This window comes from Halichoeres trimaculatus, unplaced genomic scaffold (assembly GCF_033239565.1).
Source record: "Halichoeres trimaculatus isolate MK-OKI-2021-1 unplaced genomic scaffold, fHalTri1.1 fHalTri1_scaffold_13, whole genome shotgun sequence".
NCBI classification, from domain to species: domain Eukaryota; kingdom Metazoa; phylum Chordata; class Actinopteri; order Labriformes; family Labridae; genus Halichoeres; species Halichoeres trimaculatus.
Window position 1 is genome coordinate 2,447,302 of NW_027437191.1, and position 26,257 is coordinate 2,473,558.

At 41.0% G+C, this 26,257-nt stretch overlaps 1 protein-coding gene across 7 annotated transcripts in view; it reads left to right on the top strand.

The window, feature by feature from the left end:
- cdc42bpab (CDC42 binding protein kinase alpha (DMPK-like) b) overlaps window positions 1-26,257 on the top strand; it is a 108,101-nt gene that overhangs the window by 28,815 nt on the left and 53,029 nt on the right. For all 7 annotated transcript variants that reach the window (XM_074684844.1, XM_074684845.1, XM_074684847.1 and 4 more), the window contains exons 2-4: window positions 12,941-13,032; window positions 22,123-22,206; window positions 25,324-25,419. In XM_074684844.1, coding sequence (XP_074540945.1) covers window positions 12,941-13,032; window positions 22,123-22,206; window positions 25,324-25,419 — 272 coding nt within the window. The remainder of the gene's footprint in view (window positions 1-12,940; window positions 13,033-22,122; window positions 22,207-25,323; window positions 25,420-26,257) is intronic.

Sequence of the window (26,257 nt, forward strand, 5' to 3'; positions counted from 1 at the left end):
CAAGCGGCATTTTTGTGTCGTTACCTCACTGTGGTTGTAAATAATCCACGTTATGGCTTCCAGATGTCCCTCCGTCCCCCTCTGGAGCTGTGGATGGGTTTGTAGCGTGGTGCTTGTGTGAGGGTTGGACACTTACTGTAACTGGCTCGGCAGCCCCTGTGTTCTCGGTTCGTCACTCCTCTCTCTGCTCTGCTCCCTCTCCCCCGCTCAGACCCACTGACCCTGCAGCTGAACTCCAAAGCTTTTTCCATGCCTTTCTTTATTGTTTCTTGTTTTTGTTTATTATTTTCATCCTGTTAATACCTTCACTTTAATTCCTAACTTTCTGCTCCAGAGATGATAAAAGGGTTTAAGCGCTACCTGAAAAAATCCATTTCTCATGTATCTTACTGTTTCCAGTACACTTCAGCCTGCTAAAGCTCAGGGACTGCTCTGATTTATAATAGCTGGGCTCTGCATAGTAAAAAGAAGTCCATTTCTGTTAGAATTAAAACTTGAAGGTATGACTGTGAATTTCCTACACCTAGGCTAGCAAACTGAACAAATACAGTTAGATTTTATAATATCTTCTTGCCTCTCTTCCATAAACATAAACTATAATCAAAGAGCTGCCTAAATTTAGTTTTGCACAGCTGCTTACTAGTACTCCATTGTAGGTTTGCATCTAACTCAGAGTCCTGCAGGGGTCCAATTTTCGGCACAGCCCGACCCGCAGCCCGACCCGCAGCCCGACCCGCAGCCTGACCCTTAACCTTATTTAAAGTAATCATTTTGGGTCATGTTGTCTGAAAATTGAACAGTATATGGCCATAGTTCATATCCCAGTGAGTAAACAACACACCTGAATGAAGCAACTCTTCCAATCAAAGCCTGACTTTAGCTCTATCGTCAACCCTCTGTGATCTTCTCACATACCACTGTAAAATCACTCGTTTTTTACGTTTAATGTTTTTGAACTTTTAATCTCTTAAAAGGACCTTTACATGTGTAATAATAGACTTACTTTCTGTCCAGACTTAAGCAAACGCTCAGCAGGTACGAGCCATGGTCATGTCACAACCATGTATGTATTATAAGAACTGGATAGCGTGGCTCAGGATTTACGGATGAGGTCCATGTTTTTTTGCAGTCTATATGGTCACAGCCTTACAACCAGCTTAAAACTTACGTTTTTATTTTATTGTATTTACTATTATTTTATATTAATTTTGATGTGTCAAACTAAAACCCGCGACCAGCATGTTATTTTTTCCACCCAGATCCGAACCCGGGAAAAAAAAAGTTTTCAAAAACCACCCGCAAATCAGCTGTTTTTGCGGGTACCTGTCGGGTACCCGACCCAGTGCAGGACTCTGATCTAACTTAGTTTGATTGATCCATTTAAGCCCTGTTTCCACCAAGCGGTTCAGTTTGGTGCCTCTCGATACAGCATGCCTCTGTGACGTTTCCTTTGACTAAAACCTGGACAGGTGTCCAAATTACCAACCCACACCGTCCCATATTTTGGTACCTTTCCATTGTGGTGCCAGACTAAGCCGATCCAACCCCAGAAGGTGGAGCTAAAACCACTGCAATCCATTGATTGCTGGAAAGAATGGTCACTTCCTGTGCTGCATTTCTCCTGGCGGTACACAGCCTTCTCTGAAACAAAGCTTGATTGTTCTTTGAAACAAAGAGCCACATGCCAATCACAGAGAAGACGAATCGCTGGATGTCTTCCATCATTCCTCTGTTTACTGTGTTGTGTTTTTCTTCTTCACTGGTTTTATTAGTGGGGTACACTGTGTTGCACTGCTATGCTTTCATGATGTTACGTAGCTGACGCAGCTACCCGCAGCTGGTGTACACGCTGCTTACCAAGAGGGGCACAGTTGGCTGTGGAAACACAAACAGGTTCAGACTTTATTGATCCAACCCGTACAAAACTGTACTGATCCAAACCAGACCACTTGGTGGAAAGAGGGTTTTAGGTATAACAAAGCATCTAGACTCATATAGCTGTCATAATAATCCCAAATCATAGCATTGTCCACAAAAATCACACAAGCGTGTAAAAAATGCTTAACATGCACAACCCTTGTAGGAGTTTTTTTTTTGACATTTAGGCAACAAGGCAATTCAAAGTGCTTCATTGAGACATACAAGTAATCATTGCAAAGGTTGGCAGAACACACTCAAAGCCAACAATCAAAAATCAATTAAAAATACAATTATTTGGGTTCCATCAAAAAAATTAAATGAATTGAAACCAATTTTAGAATGTGAGCATGAAAGTTGCAGTGCAGATTTGTACAGTACAAGTTGCAGCCCGAGTCTGAACCAAATATTTTGCAGCTTCAAAGAACACATTTACCATGTGCTGACTGTGGCATTTTCAGCCATCATTTGTTCTGCAGGGTGTCACACACATCTGCTCTAAGACTCAAAGAGGATCATGCATCAGGTGACTGCAAATGTGTGTTTGGCTGAAATATTGACTGAAGAAGTGGGTGTGCCATTTTGCACCGATGAAACATGATCACACCCACAACATTTAACAGTCAGATGCTTAATCCTCACACGAAGAGCAGTGCACTTTTTTTTGAGCATTCACATCTCAAACATCCGAAATATACATTTATGTCTCTTTTTAGCCTGGATACAGCTGTACTTTAACATCTTAACAAATAAGGTGGTCAGGTGTGCTCTATCAATTAGAGGCTTCTCATCCGGGGAGAGCAGGTCCTTCAGCAGCCCGGCGATGAAGTCTCTTGGTTTGGGTCCTTCTATCCCCTCTGGGATTCCCGTGATTCTTGATTTGTGCTGTGTCGAGCTTCCCTCTAAATCTTCACATTTCTCTGAGAGTTTCCCCAGCTCAGAGTTAATCTGGTGACTTGTTGAGTTCAGTAACTTTGTCTGAGTGGTAGGTGGCAGACTTCTCTACCTCTTTAATAGTAATCCCATGCGAGGCTGTAGTTTCTTCGAGGATTTTTATGGATGACTGCATTTTTTTTTGGGTTGAGGCAAGTTCTTCTGTGAGGACAGTATATACAGTTTGTATATGAGAGTCCAAAGTTGCGCAGATATCGCCTTTAATTTGCGCGACTTCATTGCATAGCGCAGTTATAGCCGCTAGCACAGTTCGGTTTGTTGGGTCTGCCTCTTCGTCCATGTTGTCCGGAATGGTTGTCTCACTCAAGCCTGGGGTTGGTTCAGAGCCTAGTTCCTGTTGGTTTTTTTGCCTCTCGATTTTTTCATCCTTCCTTGTCTGTTTATTTTTCTATCATACGCTGCTGTGACTTAGACCTGGACTGTTTGGTCCACTTTAAACAGACCAGGGTTCGTTTCCCACGCTGGTGCGGACTTTTCATGCAGGTGTGAATAGACACAAACGAACCCTGGTGTGGACTAAACAACCTGGTGCGGTTCGTGGTTCTCTGGTGGAGGTCTGAATATAAACCAATATCGATCCGAACTAACTACAGGATACATGCGCCTTTTGGGCCTATATATATATAGGCTTGCAACTTGCAACAAGCACAATCTGAATACGAACCGCACCAAACGAAAAAATAAGCCAAAAATAAAGTCCGCTTTTGGTCCAGACCAAACAAGTGGACCAAAGGACTTTTCTGGTCTGAATACAGCCTGTAACTTTGCACCTAAAGCTCTTAGTAATGGATTTTAAGCACTTTTATTGTGTTTGTGCAAGAAAGTTACCGGAGCGACCAAAAACACGTCTAACTCCTCCATTGCTCAGCAGCGCCCCCCTTGGCTGTGGGCGTTTTAACAGCGATGACATGATAGACTGAAAAGAGAAAGAGGAAAATTAAGACACTGTTGCCTCAGAAAACACATCGATGTAGCACTTTATTTCAAGGTTAGATTACCCTACTTTCAGCCACACACACACACACACACACACACACACACACACACACACACACACACACACACACAAACCATGCCTGTGTAACACACACCACTCATACACAGACAAACACTCACACATTTCCCATGAACACACCCTGGAGACGCAGCATGGAGGAGTTCCAGTTTGAGGCCAGTTGTGAGCACTGAGCATATCATTTGTGGGACGGCTGCTAAGTGAACACATTTGCCTGTAGTTACCAAGTTTCACACAGAGAAGGCTCTGACTCCTCTTGACGGTATGGAGGGAGATGATGTCTGATAAGCACTCAGCGTTTTGGGCTAAACCAGTCTGGCTATGTGGATTAGCTGGCGTCTCTCATGTTTTTCCAGTTTCACTGCATCCTGAGGCCTTGTGTTGAGAATGAGTGTGTTTTGAAGTGTATGGGAATCCTGTGATGTCTTTATCTTAGCCGTTCATATTCTCACTAGAGCGGGCAGTACGCTGATGTGACTGACATGTCATCTTTTACCAGTCTTTGCCCTCACTATAGCTAACCTCTGAAATCAGAGAGTCACATTAAAGGTCAGATCATCACCATCCTGAGCACTGTAAAAAGATTCTTCCACAAAGCCTGGGATGATGGTCAATAAATCAATTCATCATTCAATAAATGAAATGAACTCGATTATTTTGCCGGCCTTAATATATGGCCGTGTGCATGTTTGTTTTTGTAGTTTGGGATGAAGCTGATGAGGATGATGAAGCCTCGTGGGTGAGAGGAGATACGTCTTCACAAACTCTGAACAGTCCAGTTGCCACGGCTTGGAGCATTTAAAATAACTGAGCTGGGTGACTGAGAATTCAAATGGATAGAGAGAGTTGTTTGCTACATCACAAAACAAATTCTGCATTTTAACTCTGTTTTTTATTCAAGTGCAATTTTTGGCTGGGAGCCCATTTAATTTTAATAGCTTGTTTTCTTAGGATATTTAAAAGTTATTGATATTCCAATTACATTAGAAAAAAATACTCATGAGAAATAAAAGTTTTTTGCATTTGAAAGGGTACATTGCATTACTATTAGGGCTGCTACTAACGATTATTTTTAAAGTTGACTAATCTATCGATTATTTTTTGGATTAGTCGAGTAATCATGGTTATTTTGGCCTTTAAAGTGTGCAGTTAGGTTCTCACCTCTGATTGGTCAGCCCTGTATCATTTTTGTTTGTTTGTTTGTCTTTATTTCATTCATGATGACATAAAAAAATATAAGTAGGTACTATACAAAAAAAAAAAATCTCAAAATGAATGAAGCAGGTAACAGGGAAATGAAGTTGTTGTACGCAGTGTTGGACAGACTGCTTATTAATAGTGCTGCACAATTTGGGGAAAAGGTGTGATTTGCAATTAGGTGGACAATATTGCGATTGCAATTGTGCTCGCGATTTAATAAAAAAAAGTTGTGTCATGATGAGTCTGCAGACTTGCTTGGTAATCATGGAGAAAAATCTGAATTGCATGTGCTGACATTGCAATTGCGATTGCGATAATCGTGCAGCACTACTTATTAGTGACTTTGTGCTTGTTTTCTGATGTTTATTTGCTTATTGGGGCTTGCTTTGCTCTCTGTATGATCCCGCCTGACTCTCTCCCAGCTCTCCATGACAATGCCTTTAGTTCTGTTTCTCTACATGTGCTATTTCACTCATGCACACTCCGCCCCTCCTCCCCACTGAGTGTTACCGGTGCAGTATGAGCCTGAGAGTGAGAGCTCCATCAGATAAACGTCCTCTGTTTTCAAAAGTTAGGGGAGTTTTGACACTAGTTTGTGACTCAGATCCTGAAAAACTGTCTGTAGCAGAGAGTGAAGGAGACTCTCTAAATCCCGTTATCAGACGTTAAACTCCGGGAGCTGTCGGGCTGTCCAAGCCGGAGATGCAGAGCCTCCGTCAGCGCACAGCGCTCTCTGGGAGTGGAGATTTTTCCTCATCAATATTCCTCACGCATGAACTTAGTGATCTTTTCCCATAAAAGTATCCAATAACACAGCACCTCATGCTGTGAACTGAAGTAACAAATGAGTATTACTCCCTGGTATTTGATTTCACCACGTGACAACTGCAATAAAAACAATAATACGATGCATCCACTATTAAAATTTGCGTCAATGAATTTTTATCGTCGACGTAGTCGATTATGTCGACTAATTGTGGCAGCCCTAATTACTATGATATATATTTTTTATATTAGTGCTTAATTTGGTCTCAAAATAATATCGTCAATAATATTTTTTATTGTCAATAATTGTGGGATAATATATCATTCAGCAAAATTTGTTATCGGCCCCACCTTCCACACCTTGTCATTGCAATAATTGCTGTGTTTAGGTGTACCTATAGTTGGATGTATGAGCAAACCCTAAGGCATGTTTTCCTGTGTTGTAAAAAGAGAAACAGTAATTGGTTTGAGATCATCTCTGCTGCAGGGGAACTACAGACATATTGAACCTTGTGAAAATGAGGGTGAGCTTAGTGAGTACAGGCAGCTCTTGGTGGAGTTGGGAGTTTTATATGTTAACCATGCAGACAGAAATATGGGCCTAGTATTTCAAAGACACTCAGGCAACAGAGCCAAGAATCTCATGCTAATGGCGTCTTTGTGGGTTAATTCACTACTCTCTGTTTCACAGAAGGATCATGTGTTCTTGTCTCCAAAAAAGCAATACAAGTCAAGTCTTTTTGGCTGAGGTTGTTCAGGGCAGACCAAGACCTAGTCTCCACCAGGGGAGTAGAGCCTGCTCTCTCTTTGTATGTGTGTGTGTGTGTGTGTGTGTGTGTGTGTGTGTGTGTGTGTGTGTGTGTGTGTGTGTGTGTGTGTGAGTGCTGCGCATATTTGTATGTGTCTATGTTTGTATGTGTGCTTTGTTGTGGACAGGGCCTGTGGTCTCCTGGCTCAGAGATAAAAGACATTTCTCATGTGGCTGGTTTAGTGGGGCTCCTGAGTCAGCATGCAGCTCCTAATCAGGGTTTTCCCCCGCTCAGCTAACCCTGATTCTCTGGCCTGCCACCCTGTTAGCGCTCGCTTGCATAATAAAGAGAAACGCCAGCGTGTATTCTGACCTCAAGACAAACAGCTGAGGTGTGCTATTTAACCAATCCTAGCTCTTAAGATCTTTTTTTAGAAGGCAGGGCAATTGGAAATGTCTTCAAGTTATTGATGGAGAAACAAAGATAGCTCCTGTGTCACCAGGGCTGCCAAACTGGCCAGAAATCATGTTTAGATATTGACTCTGTGAAACAACAACTGAGCCACTGCACTGAGAGTGACTGAACAGGAAGGAAGGTTTCCTGACATGCACAGTTACAGACCTGTTGAATAAAAACTGATGTACATGAAATACCCATGGGATAGTAGAGAAAAGGTATCTGTCTTAATTTTTTTTAATCCTTGATTTTTATTAATCCATGAAGAAGGCACAAGCAGACCAACCCCTCTGTTCCTCCGCGTCCCCCAAACTTAATCCTCACCCACTTGTGAAAAAACTGGGTATTTTCATATCGATGCTCTGCCTGTGTGTGTGGATTCACTCCCACAAACTGTGCTCTGACTGGTTTTATCTTGGGTGATATGGTGATGTCCTGTGTACGCGGATGTTTCCTTTTGTATTCCTTTCAGTCGCCATCTGTAGCAGCTCTTCTTCTGTGTACTCTGGTTCATACAGGTATCCTTTTGGTTCCAAAGTGAATGGAACTTCATCGTCGCTGTCATGGTCACTCATTTTAAATTTCCTACGCTGCCTCACAATCCTAAGAGTACAAAGAAAAGAATTACGATACTTGATCAAACTTACACGAGGCTACAACCGGTGCCCGAAGCATAGCTTGTTTACTTTCCCTACAGCTGAAAGGAGGAGGGGGGACGGAGCGCACTAGTGCTGCGCGGAAGGATACATGACCAGTTAGTTAGGTACAGATAAATGTTTATATTTCTGAAGACTTAATGCACTTAAAAAACATTTTATGTAGCGTACTCTTAAACTGTGGTATTACTTTTTGATTTTAGTTCTTGTAGGCAGAGAAAATAGCCTTTGAATTTGGTACGGTCTTTCCCTGTTAGCGTCTATTTCCTCTTCACCATCGATTCAAGTTTGTGTCTTACTGAGGGAGAGGAGACAACTTTCTACTGTATCTAATGTCCTTAGTGGTCACATAGAGCTCATACAACCCCACTTCAAAAAAACTCAACTATCCCTTTAAAGACCAGACGTGCTGCTGCATTCTGGATCATCTGTGGAAGTTAAATGAACCTACTTAATAATGTCCGATGCTCTAAAATGTGTTCAATGTATTTCATTTGCAGAATTCCTAAAATTTGATCATTTATGTTTAGGGATGGGTACTGAATTAGGCACTTTTATAGGTACCAACCGACTTCTGTCAAAAGTACCTGGTACCGATTCACATAAAATCAAAAGATACTATGTTTAGGTACCCAAAAGCATCCCTGTGACCGTGAGGGAGTGAAAGAGTAGGTGATTTTCCATACTGGACATAAACACAGCATTGCAAGGTAATATATATTGAAAAATAAATATGTTAAATTGAAAAAAACAGTTATTATTTTTAACACAAATTGATATGTATTAACACATAAACACAAAAAAGTACAGAAAATTGGTACCACTGAGTACTGATATCAATTGCCAGGTACCAAGCATTGGTACTCCATTGTTTCAAATGTGACAGGTACCCATCCCATGTTTAAGTTTTATGATTGCAGGCAACAACTGTTTGATGGAAAGAATCCACATGAAGAAACATCACAGACATCACAGTTGATTTTCTTTGTTTCTGATTTTTCCAGTATAAATGCATGGCCTTCAATATTCAATATGATATGAAGTGTGTTATCCTTAAGCCAGATAATATGGCACAACTACAAATATTCAGTGTCTACAGCTGCCAGATGAAGTTGAAAGCTCATCAAAACAACTGAGTGTGTAATGGAAATGACCACCAGCCTCCATCTTGACGGTGGTAAATCAGTTCCTCACGACTTTATCACCCACACGGGCAGCCAACCAGAATTTTTTCTCTTCTGAATCAAAGACACTGGGTGACTGATTTATTGAACCATAGGAACCATTTCTCCAGATTTCTTTGACAGAACCAAACTCTCCGGCATCACATGCTCAAATTCCATCTTCAGTGTTCACAATGAGGTTTGTGGTTGACATTGAGCAGTAAATTAAATGTGCAGTAAATTTCATTTTGACAGTGTAGTTTGCCAGCCTGCTTTTTGGACCTGATTTGATGTTATAGCAATGAAACTCTGGGGTCCTTCCAGACCAGCATGCCACGGATAACTCTTTAGTTATTGTTAGTCAGCTGGAAGCTTAAACAGTAGGCTGTTTGATAATGATGAAGAAAGAGAGACATAGAGGCACAAAGGAAACATTGTAAGAAAGCCCAATTATCTTGTTTGTTATAGCCCGTTCTTCATTATTGTAGATAAAAGATAAACAGCGTGTATCAGTAACCACAAACCACTTTAATATTTTTCATCTACTCACATTGAGATGCTTCTGAACATATCTCCTTTAAGTTAAGCGCTTTGGGCCGGTCGCTTGTCTTGATGCAAATTTGCTGCAGCAGTGCAGAGCAGGACATGGCACACTTTACCGGCCCCTAGTTCCCTTCATCTTGTGGAGCTAGGCAGGTCAGCTGCGAGTGGAGTCAGCAAGGAGTGTCAAAGTCGGGGCTTGTTGAGCCATGAGTGACCCCTTTGTTTTCTTTCAGCAGGCATTTCTGCTGTTCCCCAACACGGCACGATCTGTTAAGTCTCTGCCACAAGATGAGTTAAACATGATGTTTTGGCTGTGAGGGAGTGAGCACACGAACACACACTCACACACACATGCACACGCACACATACATGCACATATGCACACACACGTACACGCACAAAAAAGATAATCCCAGAACTAATAAGGATGTTTTTAATGTGGATGTAGACTCAGTCTTTGTTTGAACAAGCGCTGAAATGCACTGGAGTCCAGTTCCATTTTACTGCCACTGTATGCTAACAATGCTAACAATGCTAAACTGCACTAAACCTACTCTAATGATGACAGGCAGCTTTCAGATCAAAACGCGGTGTTATAGTTTTCGGTTTTATCAAAGCCTGTATCAGTGCCTCCATTAGACTGACTTCAGCCAGCCTGCAGCCAGTCCAGGTTCTCCTTGGCCTGCTGGGATCATAGGAACCAGGAAGTGGTTGAATAGCTCTTTACAAATGAGGGAAATGCTGACTTTGTTAGCCTTAGATGGAATCTGTTAAGCCTTCTGAGAGAATGCTGGCTTCACATACAACTCCAAGTCCTTTTTCCACAAACGGCCATACCGAAGAAAAAACAATGTCCAGCTTTTATCACCCAGTCTCTCTGCGTCCGGCGTCATGCGCTGCACAGAGCTGGAGGTGGGCACCAACAAAATGATACACATTCATCCAGGAACAGTAGCTTTTCATGGTTGAGGGAGTGTCATCAGCTGCTGTGGGGCTACGACATGTATCTACAAGCCTGGGTCAGAGCGTTTTAATGGTTTGGGGTTACTGACAGAGAAAAATCTTTCGAACTGATGTGCAGAGTTTGATTTAAATTATTCCTTCTCATTGGTGTAGATCAGGGATAGGCAACCTTTCCCATGACTTGTGCCACTTGAAAATACATGCACGCCCGATGTGCCAAGACTTACTTTTTTCATAAAATCATGGAAAGTCGATAAGAAAGTCTTCTTGAATGCTTTTCTGTGCTTAGCTATGCAGTGATAAATGATATGACTTTCTTCTGTAGCCTGTTTTTTTCCAGAAAGTTTTGTATGTGCTGCTTTGTTTTGCATACTTTGCTAACACTGTTTTGCCGCTAAATAAATGTGATTGCAAGCTTGCAAAACAGACGTCCCAAGAGATTTGTGGTGATGCACTTGGAAGACTTTAAAATGTGTTATTTAAAGTTATTTGTTGAACTTTGACATATTACATTTAAAGTGTGCTCAATTTCTTATTAAGTGTTAAATAAATACAACACAATGGTTTTATTATCTATTTTATATATTTATTCATTTATTCATTTTGTCCTCTGTCTCATTGTAATTATTCTTTGTGTGCCAACATAAATAGCCTTGCGTGCCAGCTCTGGCACCCGTGCCCTAGGTTGCCTACCCCTGGAGTAGATGATTCATAAAGTAAAATCTGTGAAGGATGTCAGAGGAGTCCCTGTAAGTCTGGACGAGTACTTGATAGAAATAACATGCTTCTCATTGTTGGATATCCAGATTGAGCACAACCCAACACACAAAAGCCCAACGCGTTTTCTTTAAGGCACTCAATGTTTATCACATTGAGTGTCGCAACTCTGAGTTTCTTCTTTAGAAAAGATTTTGATTCAGCCTTGTATGACACAGTCCACCTTTCTGTCTAGTACAGTAGGTTGGTATATTGGCACTAGACATGCACCGATCAATCGGTGCCAATTTCCTTAATTTTGAGGGGGTCAGTGATTGGTGGCTGCACGGTGGCGCAACGGTTAGCGCTGCAGCCTAACAGCAAGAAGGTCACCAGTTCGTCACCCAGCTTGGCCGGTGGGCCTTTCTGTGTGGAGTTTGCATGTTGTCCCCGTGCATGCGTGGGTTCTCTCTGGGTACTTCCTTCCACAGTTCAAAAACATGCTCATCAGGTTAATTGGTCGCTCTAAATTGTCCCTAGGTGTGAGTGTGTGAAAGGTTGTCTGTCTGTCTGTGTCATCCCTGTGATTGACTGGCGACCAGTCCAGGGTGTACCCCGCCTCAAGCCCAATGACAGCTGGGATAGGCTCCAGCCACCCGCGATCCTGAACAGGATAAGCGGTTAAGAAAATGGATGGATTGATGGATGGACGGTGATCAGAGATCAGTGATTAGCCCATCTTTACAAATGAAATTGATCTTATATACCTCCGGGAAGGTCTATCAGCCAGCCATTGTTGCTTTTTGTTCTGAGACCTAAAACTCAGGACACTTTATTGGTTGTTTAAGGGCGTATTCAGACCTGGAGTGTTTGGTCCACTTTAAATGGACCAGGGTTCGTTTCCCGCGCCGGTGCGGACTTTTCATGCAGGTGTGAATAGACACAAACGAACTCTGGTGTGGTTCCTGGTTCTCCGGTGCAGGTCTGAATATAAACCAAGGTCCATCCGAACTAACTACAGGATACATGCGACTTTTGAGCCTATTAAGCCACCGTAACCTACCCGCCTTTGGTTCATACCTGATCCTCCGTCTTCTGTTTAGCCACGCTGTTGCTAGCACGTTGTGGGTCAGGACACGCAGAGCATAGCGTCTCCTTGCTGCGCGCATTTGTCTTTGCTGTTCCAAAATTTGAAGCTGTGTTGTTAAGCCTTCTTTGAAGGAGCTGCTCTTGAAACTGAAAATGATTTGGCAGCTCAAATAAGAGCACAAACACACGTTTACCTCCATTTCTGGGTCTGTATTCTGTGTGCCGCCCTTTGTCAGTGCTGTCCAATGAGAGCACTGATCGTCACACACGTGGATGTGTTTACAGACTATAGTCCACTTGCAAACAGTACAATCTGAATAGGAGCTGCCCCAAATAAAAAAAATAAAGTCCGCTTTTGGTCCGGACCAAACAAGTGGACCAAAGGACTTTTCTGGTCTGAATACAGCATTAAGTTAAAACGTACAGATTTTATTGTTTCAAAGGTATTGTTCAATGATTTTCGATGAAATAAGATTGAACCATTGCTGTCAGTTATAAAAAATCAAAAATCAAAATCAGTATCGGCAGATCAGGCTTTTTAAAGATCAGTGATCGGCCAGAAAATTGTGATCGGTGCATCCCTAATTGGTACGTCCTCTTTCATAGAGCCATTACTTTGTTCCATTCTGATGGCTACATGTTTTATTGTGTGTTATCACACATGGCCTGAAATGAAAACTATCTTTCTATGCTTCAACATACAGAATGTTTCACACATCATCATCGATTGATTTTTAAATTAACCCGGCACCTCTCTTCTATTTTGTCTCACAGCGAAACCCTTCACCGCCAAAGTGAAGCAGATGCGCCTGCACAAAGAAGATTTTGAAATCCTTAAGGTGATTGGACGAGGAGCCTTTGGAGAGGTAATATACACTTTGTTTTTTACACTCAGTCATGAAGCAATCCATCACCTTACAAACTGAGAACCCTGCTCTTTGGGTTTTTCCTCTTTTCTCTTTTGTAGCAGAAACAGGTGTTGTAAAAGAGTTTGGAGTTTCCTCATGGACACTCCAGCTGCAGCGCAGGTTTTCTCTTAGTGTTGTTTAGTCAGAGGGGACTGTTCTTAAAATCTGAAAGCTCTCCTGTTGGGAATGACTAACAGTTTGGTGTTTAGATGTCTGCCAGTAAAAGTGATAGGAGATTAATATCTGCTGCATTCCACCAACACTGCGTACAGTTGGTCCTCTGGATGAGCATGACTGCACTTGCAGCTTGAACAAAACCTTGGATCCTTCTTTGCATCTAATCTCCCGAAGAATATCAATGCTCCACCAGGAAACCACCAGCTTTGGCTTTACGTGTGTGTGTGTGTGTGTGTGTGTGTGTGTGTGTGTGTGTGTGTGTGTGTGTGTGTGTGTGTGTGTGTGTGTGTGTGTGTGTGTGTGTGTATACACATGTGCAAGTGTGTTTATCCAGTGTTTGCATTTATGTGCCTGTAGGGAGTTTGAAATAGTTTTGTCACTGAGTTTCAGGTAATGATGTCAAAGCTGGGGAATGCTGGAGGGACAGGTATTGTGGTCCTCAGCCAACTTTCTTGCATAATGTCAGTGTCCTACGAAGACCTCAGATCTTCAGATTCGCAGACACTTTTCATCATACTGTGGTGAAGTCTACTTGCGTCTTTCTTAATGATAAGATGATACAGCTTTTCATCTGTGGATGGATCTTCTCAAGCCTCGCTTCTGGCTTCTAAACACATCAAGTGATTCCACATCTGCACTAACAAGCTAGTGCATTCCTGTGTTTGTTCAGATGGAGAAAGGTGTGGGCACACCTGTCTGCCTGCATGTAGCTGCTGTATGACCACATCATGCCAAATATCAGTGTGCTGGCTTGAGCCTCTAGAAGGAGTGCTGGTATGTGTGTGTGTGTGTGTGTGTGTGTGTGTGTGTGTGTGTGTGTGTGTGTGTGTGTGTGTGTGTGTGTGTGTGTGTGTGTAACAGGCCTGTTTTGCTTGAGGATGTTGTGTGAATCATGAATGGTGCTACCTTGTTACCTTGTCGTGACATTCCAGTGTCTATTCACTTTGTCAGCTGTTCTGGTGCAAGTTTCACATCACAAAAAAATCAGATTAGTTCTCACTAAATGTCATTGTTATCCAGTACTCCACTTTTCTAATTGGTCAACAGAATAAAGTCAGCTGATATTCTGTGTAAACACACTCTCTGTTTTTCTTCTGCTATTTCCAGACAGAATTCAGATAAAGACGAAGAGCTCTGGAGAGGTTCAGTGATTCTGCACTCTGTTTCCTCTCATGAAAGGAAGAAAGTTTGAAGGTGGCACAGATGAAAATTAACTAAAAGGAGAAACATTATTCCCACTGTTTCCAACTGATACAGTGCTCAACAGCTGCCTGGAGAATGTCGATCATGTTTTCAGTCAGATTGTTTTTTCCATTTGAATCCATCACAGACATTAAATAAACAGAGACGATGAAAGGTAGAGGAATCCAGGTGATTAGTCGCTGTGCCTTAACTACCAGCAGTGGTTACACCTGCCCAGTGACACATGTTAAGTTGGACAGTAAATAATCAGGAAATACAGACAAAATGGAGGTTCCTCTACTGTGTCAGGGTTTCTACATGTCAGTCAAGTCTGCCGTTTTTTTATATGGGCAAAACTTGTAGGTTTGACAGCTTCAGAAACAACAAGTTAAAACTTCACCTCCTTCCACAATGTGCTGATAGAGAGATGAACTCTTCAGACCCAACCCTTTTTTTTAGACAGGGAGTTAACAGGTTTATTTCAGCTGTAGACAGATCTGTTCTGTCTTGGTGTGTTTAAAGTTCCTGGTCTTTCAAGCCTTAAGTGAAATCTTTAACAACTTCAGTTTTTAGCATGAACTTAGTGCAGACATTGCAATATGGTCCTTTTCTTAAACCATTATTTTGAAAGTCCCATGTAACATGTGCTGTTATGTTTTCAAGGGCTTATTCTGAAAGCAGTGTAATGGACAGACATCTAACAAAACAAAACCCTTACATTTTCAAGGCTGGGATGATATGCTATTATTGTGATTCAATTCCATTATGATTTTTAGGGGGGGCAATCAGATTTAAATTGCAGTTCTTTGATATTTATGATTTTTAGTTTGCTTTTTTTAACACCAGACCATGTAAAAAACTTAAATGTGGATAAAAATGTCTACAGACCATGTTTTCCCATAAAATGTGCAACATGTGGGTCAGAGAGAAACATTTCACCCTCTGCTGGAGAAAAGTAGTAACTCTTTTCCAATCCAGTTTATAAAGAAAGACTGAAATGAAGAAATAGAATTTGAAAATAAAAAAAGATTTTTTGACAAAGAATCCAGATTTTGATTTTGTCAAACAACAAAATCCTGATTTGAAGAAGTACCAAACACTATTGTTTTCAGTTTCTTTAAGCCTTTTTAATGCATGAATCAGGGGACAGGGCTGTAGATAGAGCAGGAAACCGACTTGGAGAACAAGAAGAGACCGATGTGTGGGAAAGGGGTCACAGCTGGGCTACCAGCTCCAGGCTTAGCCTCCTGGAGCAGGGACCTGAACTACTGGACCATACTGGTGCTCGCCACACTAAGCATTTTTAACATCAGTACCATGCAGTCACCAGATGTTTGAAACCGGTGTTTCAAATTCCTGAATGGCACTAAACATCTAGAAATGAACCCTGAGCTATTCTCTGACAGCTTCGTGCTGTATTTCAGGTTTGTTGTGCTGTTTTCTGAGGCACCTTTTTTCAGTGTGTTACAATCCATCAGAGATTTAGTGACTCCTGGTATCATATAATTACTCAGTGCCCGTGGGCTTTAAGAAATACAAAATAATAAAGATGTTCAAATAATCACACTTCGAAACACAAAAAGACAAATGTCGGGCCCAAGTAGACAGACACAGGAAAAAGACGTTGAGAAAAGCCTGAGAGCAGGATGTTTTGATTCCATCCTCCCATTGTCAGCAGTCTCCAAAACAAATGTTCGATGTATGTGATGTTTACAGGCTCGCCTCGCACTCAGCCTTTGAGAACTCTGTGGATGGTCTGAGCTCTGCTTGTGTGCTTCATTTGTCATATATATGTGTGTCATCTGGAAAACTAGAGACCATTTTCACTGCTCCTTTTAATTTGGTCAAATACATTTCAAGCAAGACAGCAAAAAGTAATTGGATCAGTGATGTTGTCAGGCTGCAGACTGGGGTCAACGTTGATGTCAGATATTAAAATAAACACTGAAAGGGCTCACTTTGATCAACATGGAGAGAACAATGAATTTCCAATCAGTTCTGATAATGAATCAACCTTAATTCAACCATGATATGATCAACACTGTAAGAATGTGCAACTGAGTCAACATTTAATTCAGTTTTACATTGAAATAGTGTTATTAACCTCTTCAGACCCAGCATCCACACGTGAACATTACATTTCTGCCTCTCAGAACCATGATAGTTCGTTTTCAAAACTTTGATCTATTGGTCACATTTGGGTACACTGCCGACATCATCTTTTGTTGAAATCAGAACATTACACCCATTTTTGTGAAAACAAAAACAACGGTTTAAGTACAGTATCACTACTAACAAACAGCTGATGGAGAACTCATAACTCAAATAATCAAACACCCCGTACAAAGACCAAGTTTAGTTATTGCACTTATTAGGTCTTCCTCCATAAAATTCCACAAGAAAAAAATGTGATAATTTATTAACCTAAAATGTTTCAGTTTGATTTATCTGAATCATGTTTCATTTTGAAAAATTACCAGGATCTCTCTGTCATACCCGTCTTTGACTAATTCTTGACACCAAAACCCCAAGCTAGCAACATGGACAAAAAACAAACGTCTTTGTAAAGTTTCTTTAGGCAGGGTAAAAGAGCCAGTCCGTGAAAATATAGTCTGACATTAAACTGGTCCATGGTGCACAAAATGTTGGGGACCACTGCTGTAGTGGACACAGGGCTTCACTTACAGGAAGAGATGCAGGAAGGAACAGAGGGGTGAAGATGCAGAAACTAGAAACAACAGGAACAAGCCAGTGGCCAAGAACGGAGCGCTCTCCCTGTCTTCCTCTCTTCCTCCTTGTCCCTGCTCTCCTCTGCTGAGGGATCACTAGGGGAAATCCAAACACTGCAGGAATGTTATCATTGTGTTGCATTAGCAGCATTCCCCTGCTCATCTAATAGACTACAGACCCCTCTGTTGTATGGACGCCTGTGTTTGTTTCACTCTCCTTCCCTGTGTCTGTCCAGTAAACCTTTAAATTCCTGTCTGTTTACTTGCTGGGATTTCATTCTTCTCTGTTTGTTTACTTATTTGAACTCAGTTTAAAGGTATCTGGCTGCATTAAAATGACTTTGTACTTTTAAAGCTAACCAACTAGAAGAAAAGGTGGGAAAAAGAAACCCTAGACGTAAGCCTGCATGGGTGCGTGCTCTGGCTGTCAGCTTGCAGTGGTTTGTCAGCGCGGCTCATGCAGCTCCTTTTTTGGCAAAATGTGAAGGCAGAGCTGGGGAAGCTTGACATGGTACTGTTCAACAATTATCAGGGAGGGGAAAGCTGGCAGCTGTAATGTTGTTGAGACAGAACAAGAGGGCAGAAGAAGGGGGAGGGTGGAGAGCCAAATGATGTTGCAGCTTTTCACATCTCCAGGGCTCATGCTAATGAGCTCGGTTCATGTTTGTCACAAGTTCAGCTCCTTTTGTAACTTCCAGGATCAGTGATGACAAAATAAGTGAGACAGCTTTGAATTCACTTTATCTTATAAACTATGCTACCACAAGGGATATTTCATTGTTAAACCATTACTTATTCATATATAGACGTTTTTTTTCTCCAACAGTCCTTTTTTTGGAACTAAAAAGTTTTCAACTAAATGTGCTACTGATTGTAAAAATCACTGCTTCTAATACTTATTTAGTTTTTAATACACATTATGATTTTCTTTAAAATGGCTTTATGACTGAGCGTCTCCTCTTCTTGTCCTTTCTCTTATACCCAACAAACATGTTGTTCTAACTGCAAACTGCCTGTTGTTGATGGATCATGATGGGGAACATTTCAACCTGCCTACAAGATCTTTTTTGTTTGACCACAAAAACAAAGAGTTTGCACAATAGGTGACATATTTTGTCCTATAAAAAACTTTTCTCTGAATCAACGCACTGGTCTACTAGCCTGCAGGCTTTAAAGTGATGTGATACAAAGTGGTGGGAGAAAAAAATCATTGTACGGTGTGTCAGGATTTTTTGTTTGACAATATCAAAATCTGGATTCTTTGTCAAAAAAAAAAAACATTTTTTCTTTTCAAATTCTAGTTCTTCATTTCAGTCTTTGTTATAAACTGGATTGGAAAAAAGTTATTGCTTTTCTACAGCAGAGGGTGAAATGTTTCTCTCTGTACCACGTATTGTGCATTTTTTGGGAAAATATGGCTCCTGATATAGTCTGTAGACATTATCATTATCATTAAACTTTTTCACATGGTCTGGTGTTGAAAAAGCACACGAAAAAATCCCCCAAAAACAGAAATATCGAAGATATGCAATTTAAATTGAATCGGCACCCCAAAAATTGTAATGAATCAAATCGCAAAAATAGCATATCATCCCAGCCCTAGTTATAGAGTTATGACTGTATAAGTGTATATTCTGAAAAATTCAATTGTTTGTTAAAGCTTAGATAAGAAATAGGGCTGGGCGAGATGGCCTTAAAATAAAATCCCTGATTTTTTCACAAAGTATCCGATTTACAATCTTTTTTAACCTTTTTTTCCCACCTTTTACAGAAAACAATAACTGCAATTGACAGAGAGCTCAAAACCAGTTTTGTTTTAATTTCACCAAAAAGTAATAAAAGTAACCAATATTTCACCCCTGGAATTTAAGTTTTAGCTGTTCTTCTGTTTCAACAACTTTGTAGTTTTAAAGGAGACAGACCTGTTTACATTCACATTGAATGCTGCACCATTTTAGACATTTTGATTTTAAAAATCCAGCTAAAAAAAGCTTGTACAGTACAGTTTCAGTGCACTGCAGCACTGTTCAGTTATATTTTACTTTTGAATGATTTTTTAAAAAACACTTCGTTTCACTCGTTTTATTTTTTGTTAAGGATATAGCCTGTTAATCCTGTAATTTTAAGATAGGAATAACCAAAAATAAATGCTATTTATCCTTGTGTGGGCTCATAAAATTCATGCCTCCCTGCACAAGTCAGTGCCCTGCTCGGGGCATCCCGGTCTAAAAAGTCTGGTCCGCCCCTGCTTGTCAGAGTGTACCTCGTTGCAGGTACATTATGTTGCTCTGCTCATCAACAGATAGATTTATGCTGAACGGAGGGTTCAGTTGGTGAAATAGAGGGAGTTACAGAGAAAGACGAGACTCAGCTTGCTCCCAGGTAAAAGTCAAACAACTTCTCAGTCATGTCTGTCCAAGCAGCGTGCAGCTCTGGTCCATCGCCCATCGTCATCCTGCCCCGTAATCTATTTTCACAAATCGTGATCCAGCTATATCACCAAAAAGAGAGGATTTTCTTCAGTAGAGTGGGGGTGTTCTGAGAAAAACTGATGTATGTTTCTCCACTGTCTAAATCTAAAAATGATCAGAGTATTTTCTTTGAAGAGCAGCAGGCTTTACACATCAATTAAAGGTAGGGTAAGTCATATTTTTTAAGCATTTTTGTAAATAACAGTCAAAAAGTCATCTATACACTGGTAGCGAGTCATACACATAGTGCACTGACACTGTGATGAGAAATGTCAGTGGTCTGTACTATGGGTCTGTATCAGCAGCTGGGCAGTGATAAGTTAGCCCAATCATACATTTCGTTCCAAAATGAATGCCTCCGTCCGCAGTCACTGCTCTCCCTATCACTCGTCTACCCCTGCCATGCCCTCGACTGCGGCCTTGTCTTCTCTGACCTGATGAGGTGCTCGGTGCTGGATAATATTCACCCACAGAACCAACTGCACTGTCATCAAAAGAGCTCTAACATGGGGAAAAAAATCAAAACGTTGTAAACCCAAAGCAAAATTCCAACTGTAAACAATGGTGTACTAAAATATGTTTATATGCTCCAGAGTCATTTAGTAGCTTCACATAATGTGATGCAATGCTAAACCTACACTAATAGTCAAATCAATCGTTACTTTTTACTGCTGACTGTTGTTTCCAGCTCTCTGGCCAGCAGGAATTGTTAGCCAGGCAATAATAAATCTGTCATTTCTCATCTACCGATCAGATAAACACAAACGTACATGCTAGTATAACCACTCGGTACACTAAAAATCCTCATTTCCATCTACTCCTAATGTGGTTAAGTGAATTTTATTACATGAGAACGAGACATTCTTTTCTTTGATGAAAATATACCGTAAACGATGTAGCAAGTGAGCTCTCCACCGCTACCTGTCCTCATTGTCCAGCTGTCGTCTGCCTCTGCGCGTTCATGTGTTTCAGGAGGCGTGGTTTCGGGGTAAGCCTGGTGGGAGGGGGTGGGGTTGCTTCGGTTGTATCGTTTGAAAATCCACTTAAGTGCTGCAACTTTCTCAATCTGACCTTCCACCTTTAAATCATTAATAATGTGCAGGTGAAACTAAAAGAGTCCTGGCTTCGTAAATGTTTTGGTCAAAGATCTTATAAAACTCCTGAAAAGTGACAGATAGAAAACAGAAAACAAGGAAAGGGGTTTAGACGTTTGCTGACAAGAGGTCTAGTTTATGTTAAAATCTTTTGGCTGTTGATACTGACCATAAGAAACGTGTCTGTCAAGGTGCTGGGTGTCAAAGACGCACAAGAACATTTTTATGACACTCTAGTTTCTGTTGTTCCGTTACTGAACTGTTCAATCACACTGCACACACGCTGAGTCAGGGGTTGTTGCAGTGGGAAAAGTGCACAACAGCGGGGGAGAGAAACTCTTTCTTTTTTAAAATCGTCTACAAAGAAAAAAATTGAATTAATTGATATAATCAATGTATCCCCCAGGCCTACTAAGAACTTGAAGAAGAGTGGTTCCAGCAGGAACTGATTTTCTGATTGAACCTGAATCCAGATGAAATCATTTGAAGTTTTCTTGAATGATGGTTGAGATGTTGTACTGAAGGGAATGGTCAGAATGGCTTCCTAATCTTTTTCCAGTGTATTAGTGTCTGTTTCATCCATTGAAGTGTTGGGAACAGTTTGCAGATGTTTGAATAGCTTGGAAGTTTTGTTTTTGTATGGTTACAGACAAACCTACCTATTTTCATGTCTGGTGTTTTAGAAATAGAGACATCAGTGTGTCTATCACCAACCCTCCCAGCCCCTTCAGGTTATACGTTTAAAAATCTTGCAACACATCAGTCAAAGGGATTTTTTTTCAGCTTTAGAGCAGAGCCTACGAGGAGGAACCAGCTGTGGTGGTTTGGACCCATGTGTCCATTATCTGTTGTCCTTTTAGGTCAGAGATGTAGTATCTGTAACTACTTCCTGTCTGTGATCTGTCTGTTTCCTGTCTTTTTTACGTTCTATCCCTTTCTACACTTCATTGCTTTTTTGTGTATTTCATCAGCCTCCCTTTGTTTTCAGTGTGCTCTACTCCCTCTTGAACTTATTTTGGCTTGCAGATCAGCTGACTGTGAGCTCCTCAAGCCCTCAGGCCCTGCAGTTCCTGCTCTAAGGGTTTCACTGATCTTAGTCATCCTTTTCTTCCTGTCTTTTTAGCTTGTATCATTTTTTGTTACGTCCCTTATCAAACTTTGTTTTCCATCTTCTTCAGGAGCTTCTTTTTCTTTCAAGCTGGCAAACAGATGTAGAGTTGTGAAATTGTATAATGTATATTGTCCTCGCGTTGCTGCAGGAATAAGATATAACACCAGTTTTGTCATTTTCCTGCTATTGTTTTGTGCCCTTAACTTGTTTCACTAAGTTTCAGTCTCTTTCTCTTTCCAACAACTTGTAACCATCCTCTTGTTTTTCTTCTTCTGTACTTACAGGTTGCAGTTGTAAAAGTGAAAAACACAGACAAGGTGTTCGCCATGAAGATTCTGAACAAGTGGGAGATGCTGAAGAGAGCGGAGGTGAGTGCCACTTTATGGGCGACTGTATGCTGTAACATGGTGATTGTAATAGTAGAGGGGAGTCTTTGGAAAAAAAATAAGACACATTTTAAAACATTTCCACTGTGTAACACAATCACATTATAACCTGTTTACATTCACTCTAGGCCTGTGTTGATAAGTGTTGGCACAGAACATGTCTCTGCCTGAGCTCTAGCTCCTGACAGTCTGACATTCCTGTCGGTCTCCTGGGCCTTCAGTCTTCATGCCTCATATACATCACAGGCCAAAGCTGGTCACTGCTGCGTGAGCAAAAGTCTGGACATAGGAAACAATGCAGCACGGCACATGTTCTCTTGACTGTTCACACTCAGCATGTCGCTACAGCTAAAACGTCATCATAAATGCAGGAGTAGAGGGCTGTATTTGATTTTGACCTGTGTGAAAATGATATCTATACAGGGATGGGTACCGATCTAGGTACTTTTATAGGTACCGACCAAATTACTTCACTACATACTAAGGTCCCACACATCATCTGAGATCTGTAAGTTCAAGTCTAGTTCCCATGCATCTTTTAGCTTATCCAGAGATTCAGGTCTTATATGGTGTAATAAGTTATTTATTTGAGAGATTTGACCTCTGGAAAGAGGTCGAGGGTGCAAACAATCCTCAAGAGGAAAAGAGGGAGGTAGGGTTGGACAAGTTCTGAAGTGTTTTACCACAAAGCTACGGGCCTGTAAATACCTAAAGAAATGAGATTTGGGAATGTCAGGTCTTTGGATAACGTTTCAAATGATAAAAATGACCCTTTAACAAACAAATCAGAGAAAAATACAATTCCCTTCTTATACCACGTTTTGCAACCAGAATCATTCAAAGCTGGCAGAAAAAGTGGATTTGATATGATAGGGGAACAAGTAAGAGGCTGCTTAAAGCCAAAATTCCGACGACATTGAAACCAAATATTGAGAGAGTTCTTAACGACAGGGTTTTTAAAACTTACATTACTGGTGATTGGTAAGGCAGAGCACATTATTGCAATCGGGGATGCAGGCAAGTTCGAGGTTTAGTTCCATAGTGGATCAGAAAATGTACCGACAGAATTTTGTCAGTAGTACTGAGTACTGATTAACATATTATCGAACAGTATCATCTTTAGGTGTCTAAATGCATCCTTGTGACTGTAAGGGAGTGGAAGATAGGGCTGTGACAATATGGTATTCTCAAGATTCGATTCTATCATGATTTTTGGGTGCCTATTCAATTTAAATTGCATTTTTTTGATATTTACGATTACTGCAATTTTTAATTTGCTTTTTTTAACACCAGACCATGTGAAAAAGTTAAATGTGGATGATAATGCCTACAGTTATCACCAGGAGCCATATTTTCCCATAAAATGCACAACATGCGAGTCAAAGAGTAAGATTTCACTCTCTGCTGGAGAAAAGTGGTAACTTTTTTTTTCAGTCCAGTTTATAAAAAAAAGACTGAAATAAAGAACTTGAATTTGAAAAAATGTTTTTAACGACAAAGAATCATGATTTTCATATTGTCAATCAGAAAACCTCGATATATCAATTTGGGATTTTTTTCTTCCACCCCTAGTGGAGGAGTAGGGGATTTTCCTTGCTGGACATGAACACAGCATTGCAAGGTTATATACTGAAGAATAAATATGTTAAATTGAAAAAACTTTTAGATTTTATTATGAAACAAGTTAATATTTATTACCACATTAACACACAAAAGCACTGAAAGTCAGTACCATTGAGTGCTAATACTGATTGTCAGCTACCGGGTATTGGTACCATATTAATGAATAAGTGTGAAAGGTATCCATCGCTATTTGTATATAACAAAACACCAAGCAGTCCGGTTTGGTTCAGTACGGTTTGGCACGGTTTGGTACAGTTAAGCCTGGTCCTGTTTGCTTTTCCACAGCAAAACTGTGCCCTCTCGTGTAGGGCTGAACAATCAATCAATTTAAAACCGACATCGCAATGTAATAGAATGCAATTTTCGAATCGCAAAGGCTGCACTTAGAAAAAAAAGTTCTGTGTACAAAGACCTGGAGGGAAAATAGTATCTTGTACTTGCTCTCCCTTAAAACCAGCTAAAGTCAAAATGCTTTTTTTTTCTGGCAAAAAAACCCTGTGAGCTACAAAGACCCACCCAGTAGATCGCAGAGCCATACCCTTTGTTTACTTTAATCTGTATGGTTTGTTACTCTTACTGACAACTGGAGGTCAGTAAAATTTCACAGTGTTCCTTTTTCTTTTTCAATTAAGAAATGCAAAAAAGACTTGCAAAAATGTTGACAGTATCTTTTGTCGTGTTAGTCATACTGTAAAATGACTTAAAACTTGTGTTAAGTGAACAATGCAGAAGATTAACCCCCCCCCCCCCCCCCCCCCCCCCCAAAAAAAAAAAAAACAAAAAAAAAAACAAGCTAAATTGCAATCGCAATATTGGTCTCCAAAAATTCTATTATATTAATTTAAAAAATTGTTCAGCCCTACTCTCGTGGTAGGCGGCGTGTCAGCCGGATGCCAATACCTGCAGCTGTTAAACAATAGTGTGACGCCGCAGCAGCGCTACACAGTTTACCCTGCTAATAAATCCAATGAAGGAGAAAAACGCATCACGGTAACAAAGAGCATATATGGAAGACATGCAGCATTTCTTCCTCTTTGTGATTGGCATGTAGCTTTTTGATACAAAGTGCAATCAAGCTTTGTTTCAGAGAAATCTGTGTACCGCCAGGAGAAATACAGCTGCTGTTGCGGGGTAAGTGATGATTCTTTTGACCAATCAACAGTCTGCAGTGTTGTAGCTCCACAACAATCTGGCACCCATACAAAATCTCCCCAAAAAGTGGGACGGCTCGTCTCAGTTATTTGGGGATCAGTCCCGGGATAAGTCAGTGGAAACGCCACAAAATGCGCGCCGTACCGAGACAAACCGAACCGGTCTGCTTGGTGGAAACGCGGCTAAAGTTTAAGATAGTGAGATAAAATAAGGTGTACAATAATAATGCCAGAGATCTCTTCCTCGTTCCCTAAGCCAGGAATCTGAACAGAAATGTGTTTCTGTGGCAGAACACTTGACTTAGGTTTGACCCTCTTTCCATAGACGGCGTGTTTCCGGGAAGAGCGGGACGTGTTGGTAAATGGGGACTGCCAGTGGATCACCACCCTGCACTACGCATTCCAGGATGACAACAACCTGGTAACAGCCTCTTTTCTCTATGTCTTCATATACCTGTGTGTTTGTGTTGTGTGTTGATTTTACCATGATGGCTTTCTGTGTATTTCCAGAAATTTCTCTCTCTTTTTTTTTTAATACAAACCATTTCATGGTAACTTTTAACCTTTTCTTATCTGATCCCTTTGGGAGTCTTGCCCCACCCCAGCTCAGTACCCTTCAGTACATTCAAACTTTGGTACTTTCCTCAGAAACAGCCACAGCCCTCTGCTGTGTGGATCCACCTGCCATTCTCCCTGTTTGGCCGGTCAGTTCATTTGTAGCTAACAGCACAGGCTCTGTATGACGGCTGGTGACCTTCCAGACGCTGAACAGTACATTTACTCCCACCACAAAGCACAACACAACTTAGAGTTGTAGGAAACTGGGCAACAGCAGTTAACACCACCAGATATCATTTATGTAAAAAACCCAGAGAACGACTTTGGGGCTCGCTGGTTGGTTGCTGGCATTACTCTCCTTCACTTTCATTGGCTGCTGGAGGCAACAGTTCTCTCTCCACCCTGACAGTCTGTCCTCTCCGTGTGACCCGGAGTTCAAATGCCAGGACTGCTTGTCATTCCATTTCCCACATTCTCACAAGAAATGCTTTACCCTGGACATTCCCCAAGCTTCAAAAATATACACTGCTGCTCTACCAGACATCTATTTTTAGGAAAACCCTCAAAAGTCAAAAGGCGTTTGAGCACTCCCTGCCTTGGCGCCCCTCAGAGGGAATGATACAGGGAGAAAGGAGATGAGTGTAAGGGGGGGGTGACTGAGTGGGCATGACGTTGATTTTATTGTTTTCTTCATGAATCAT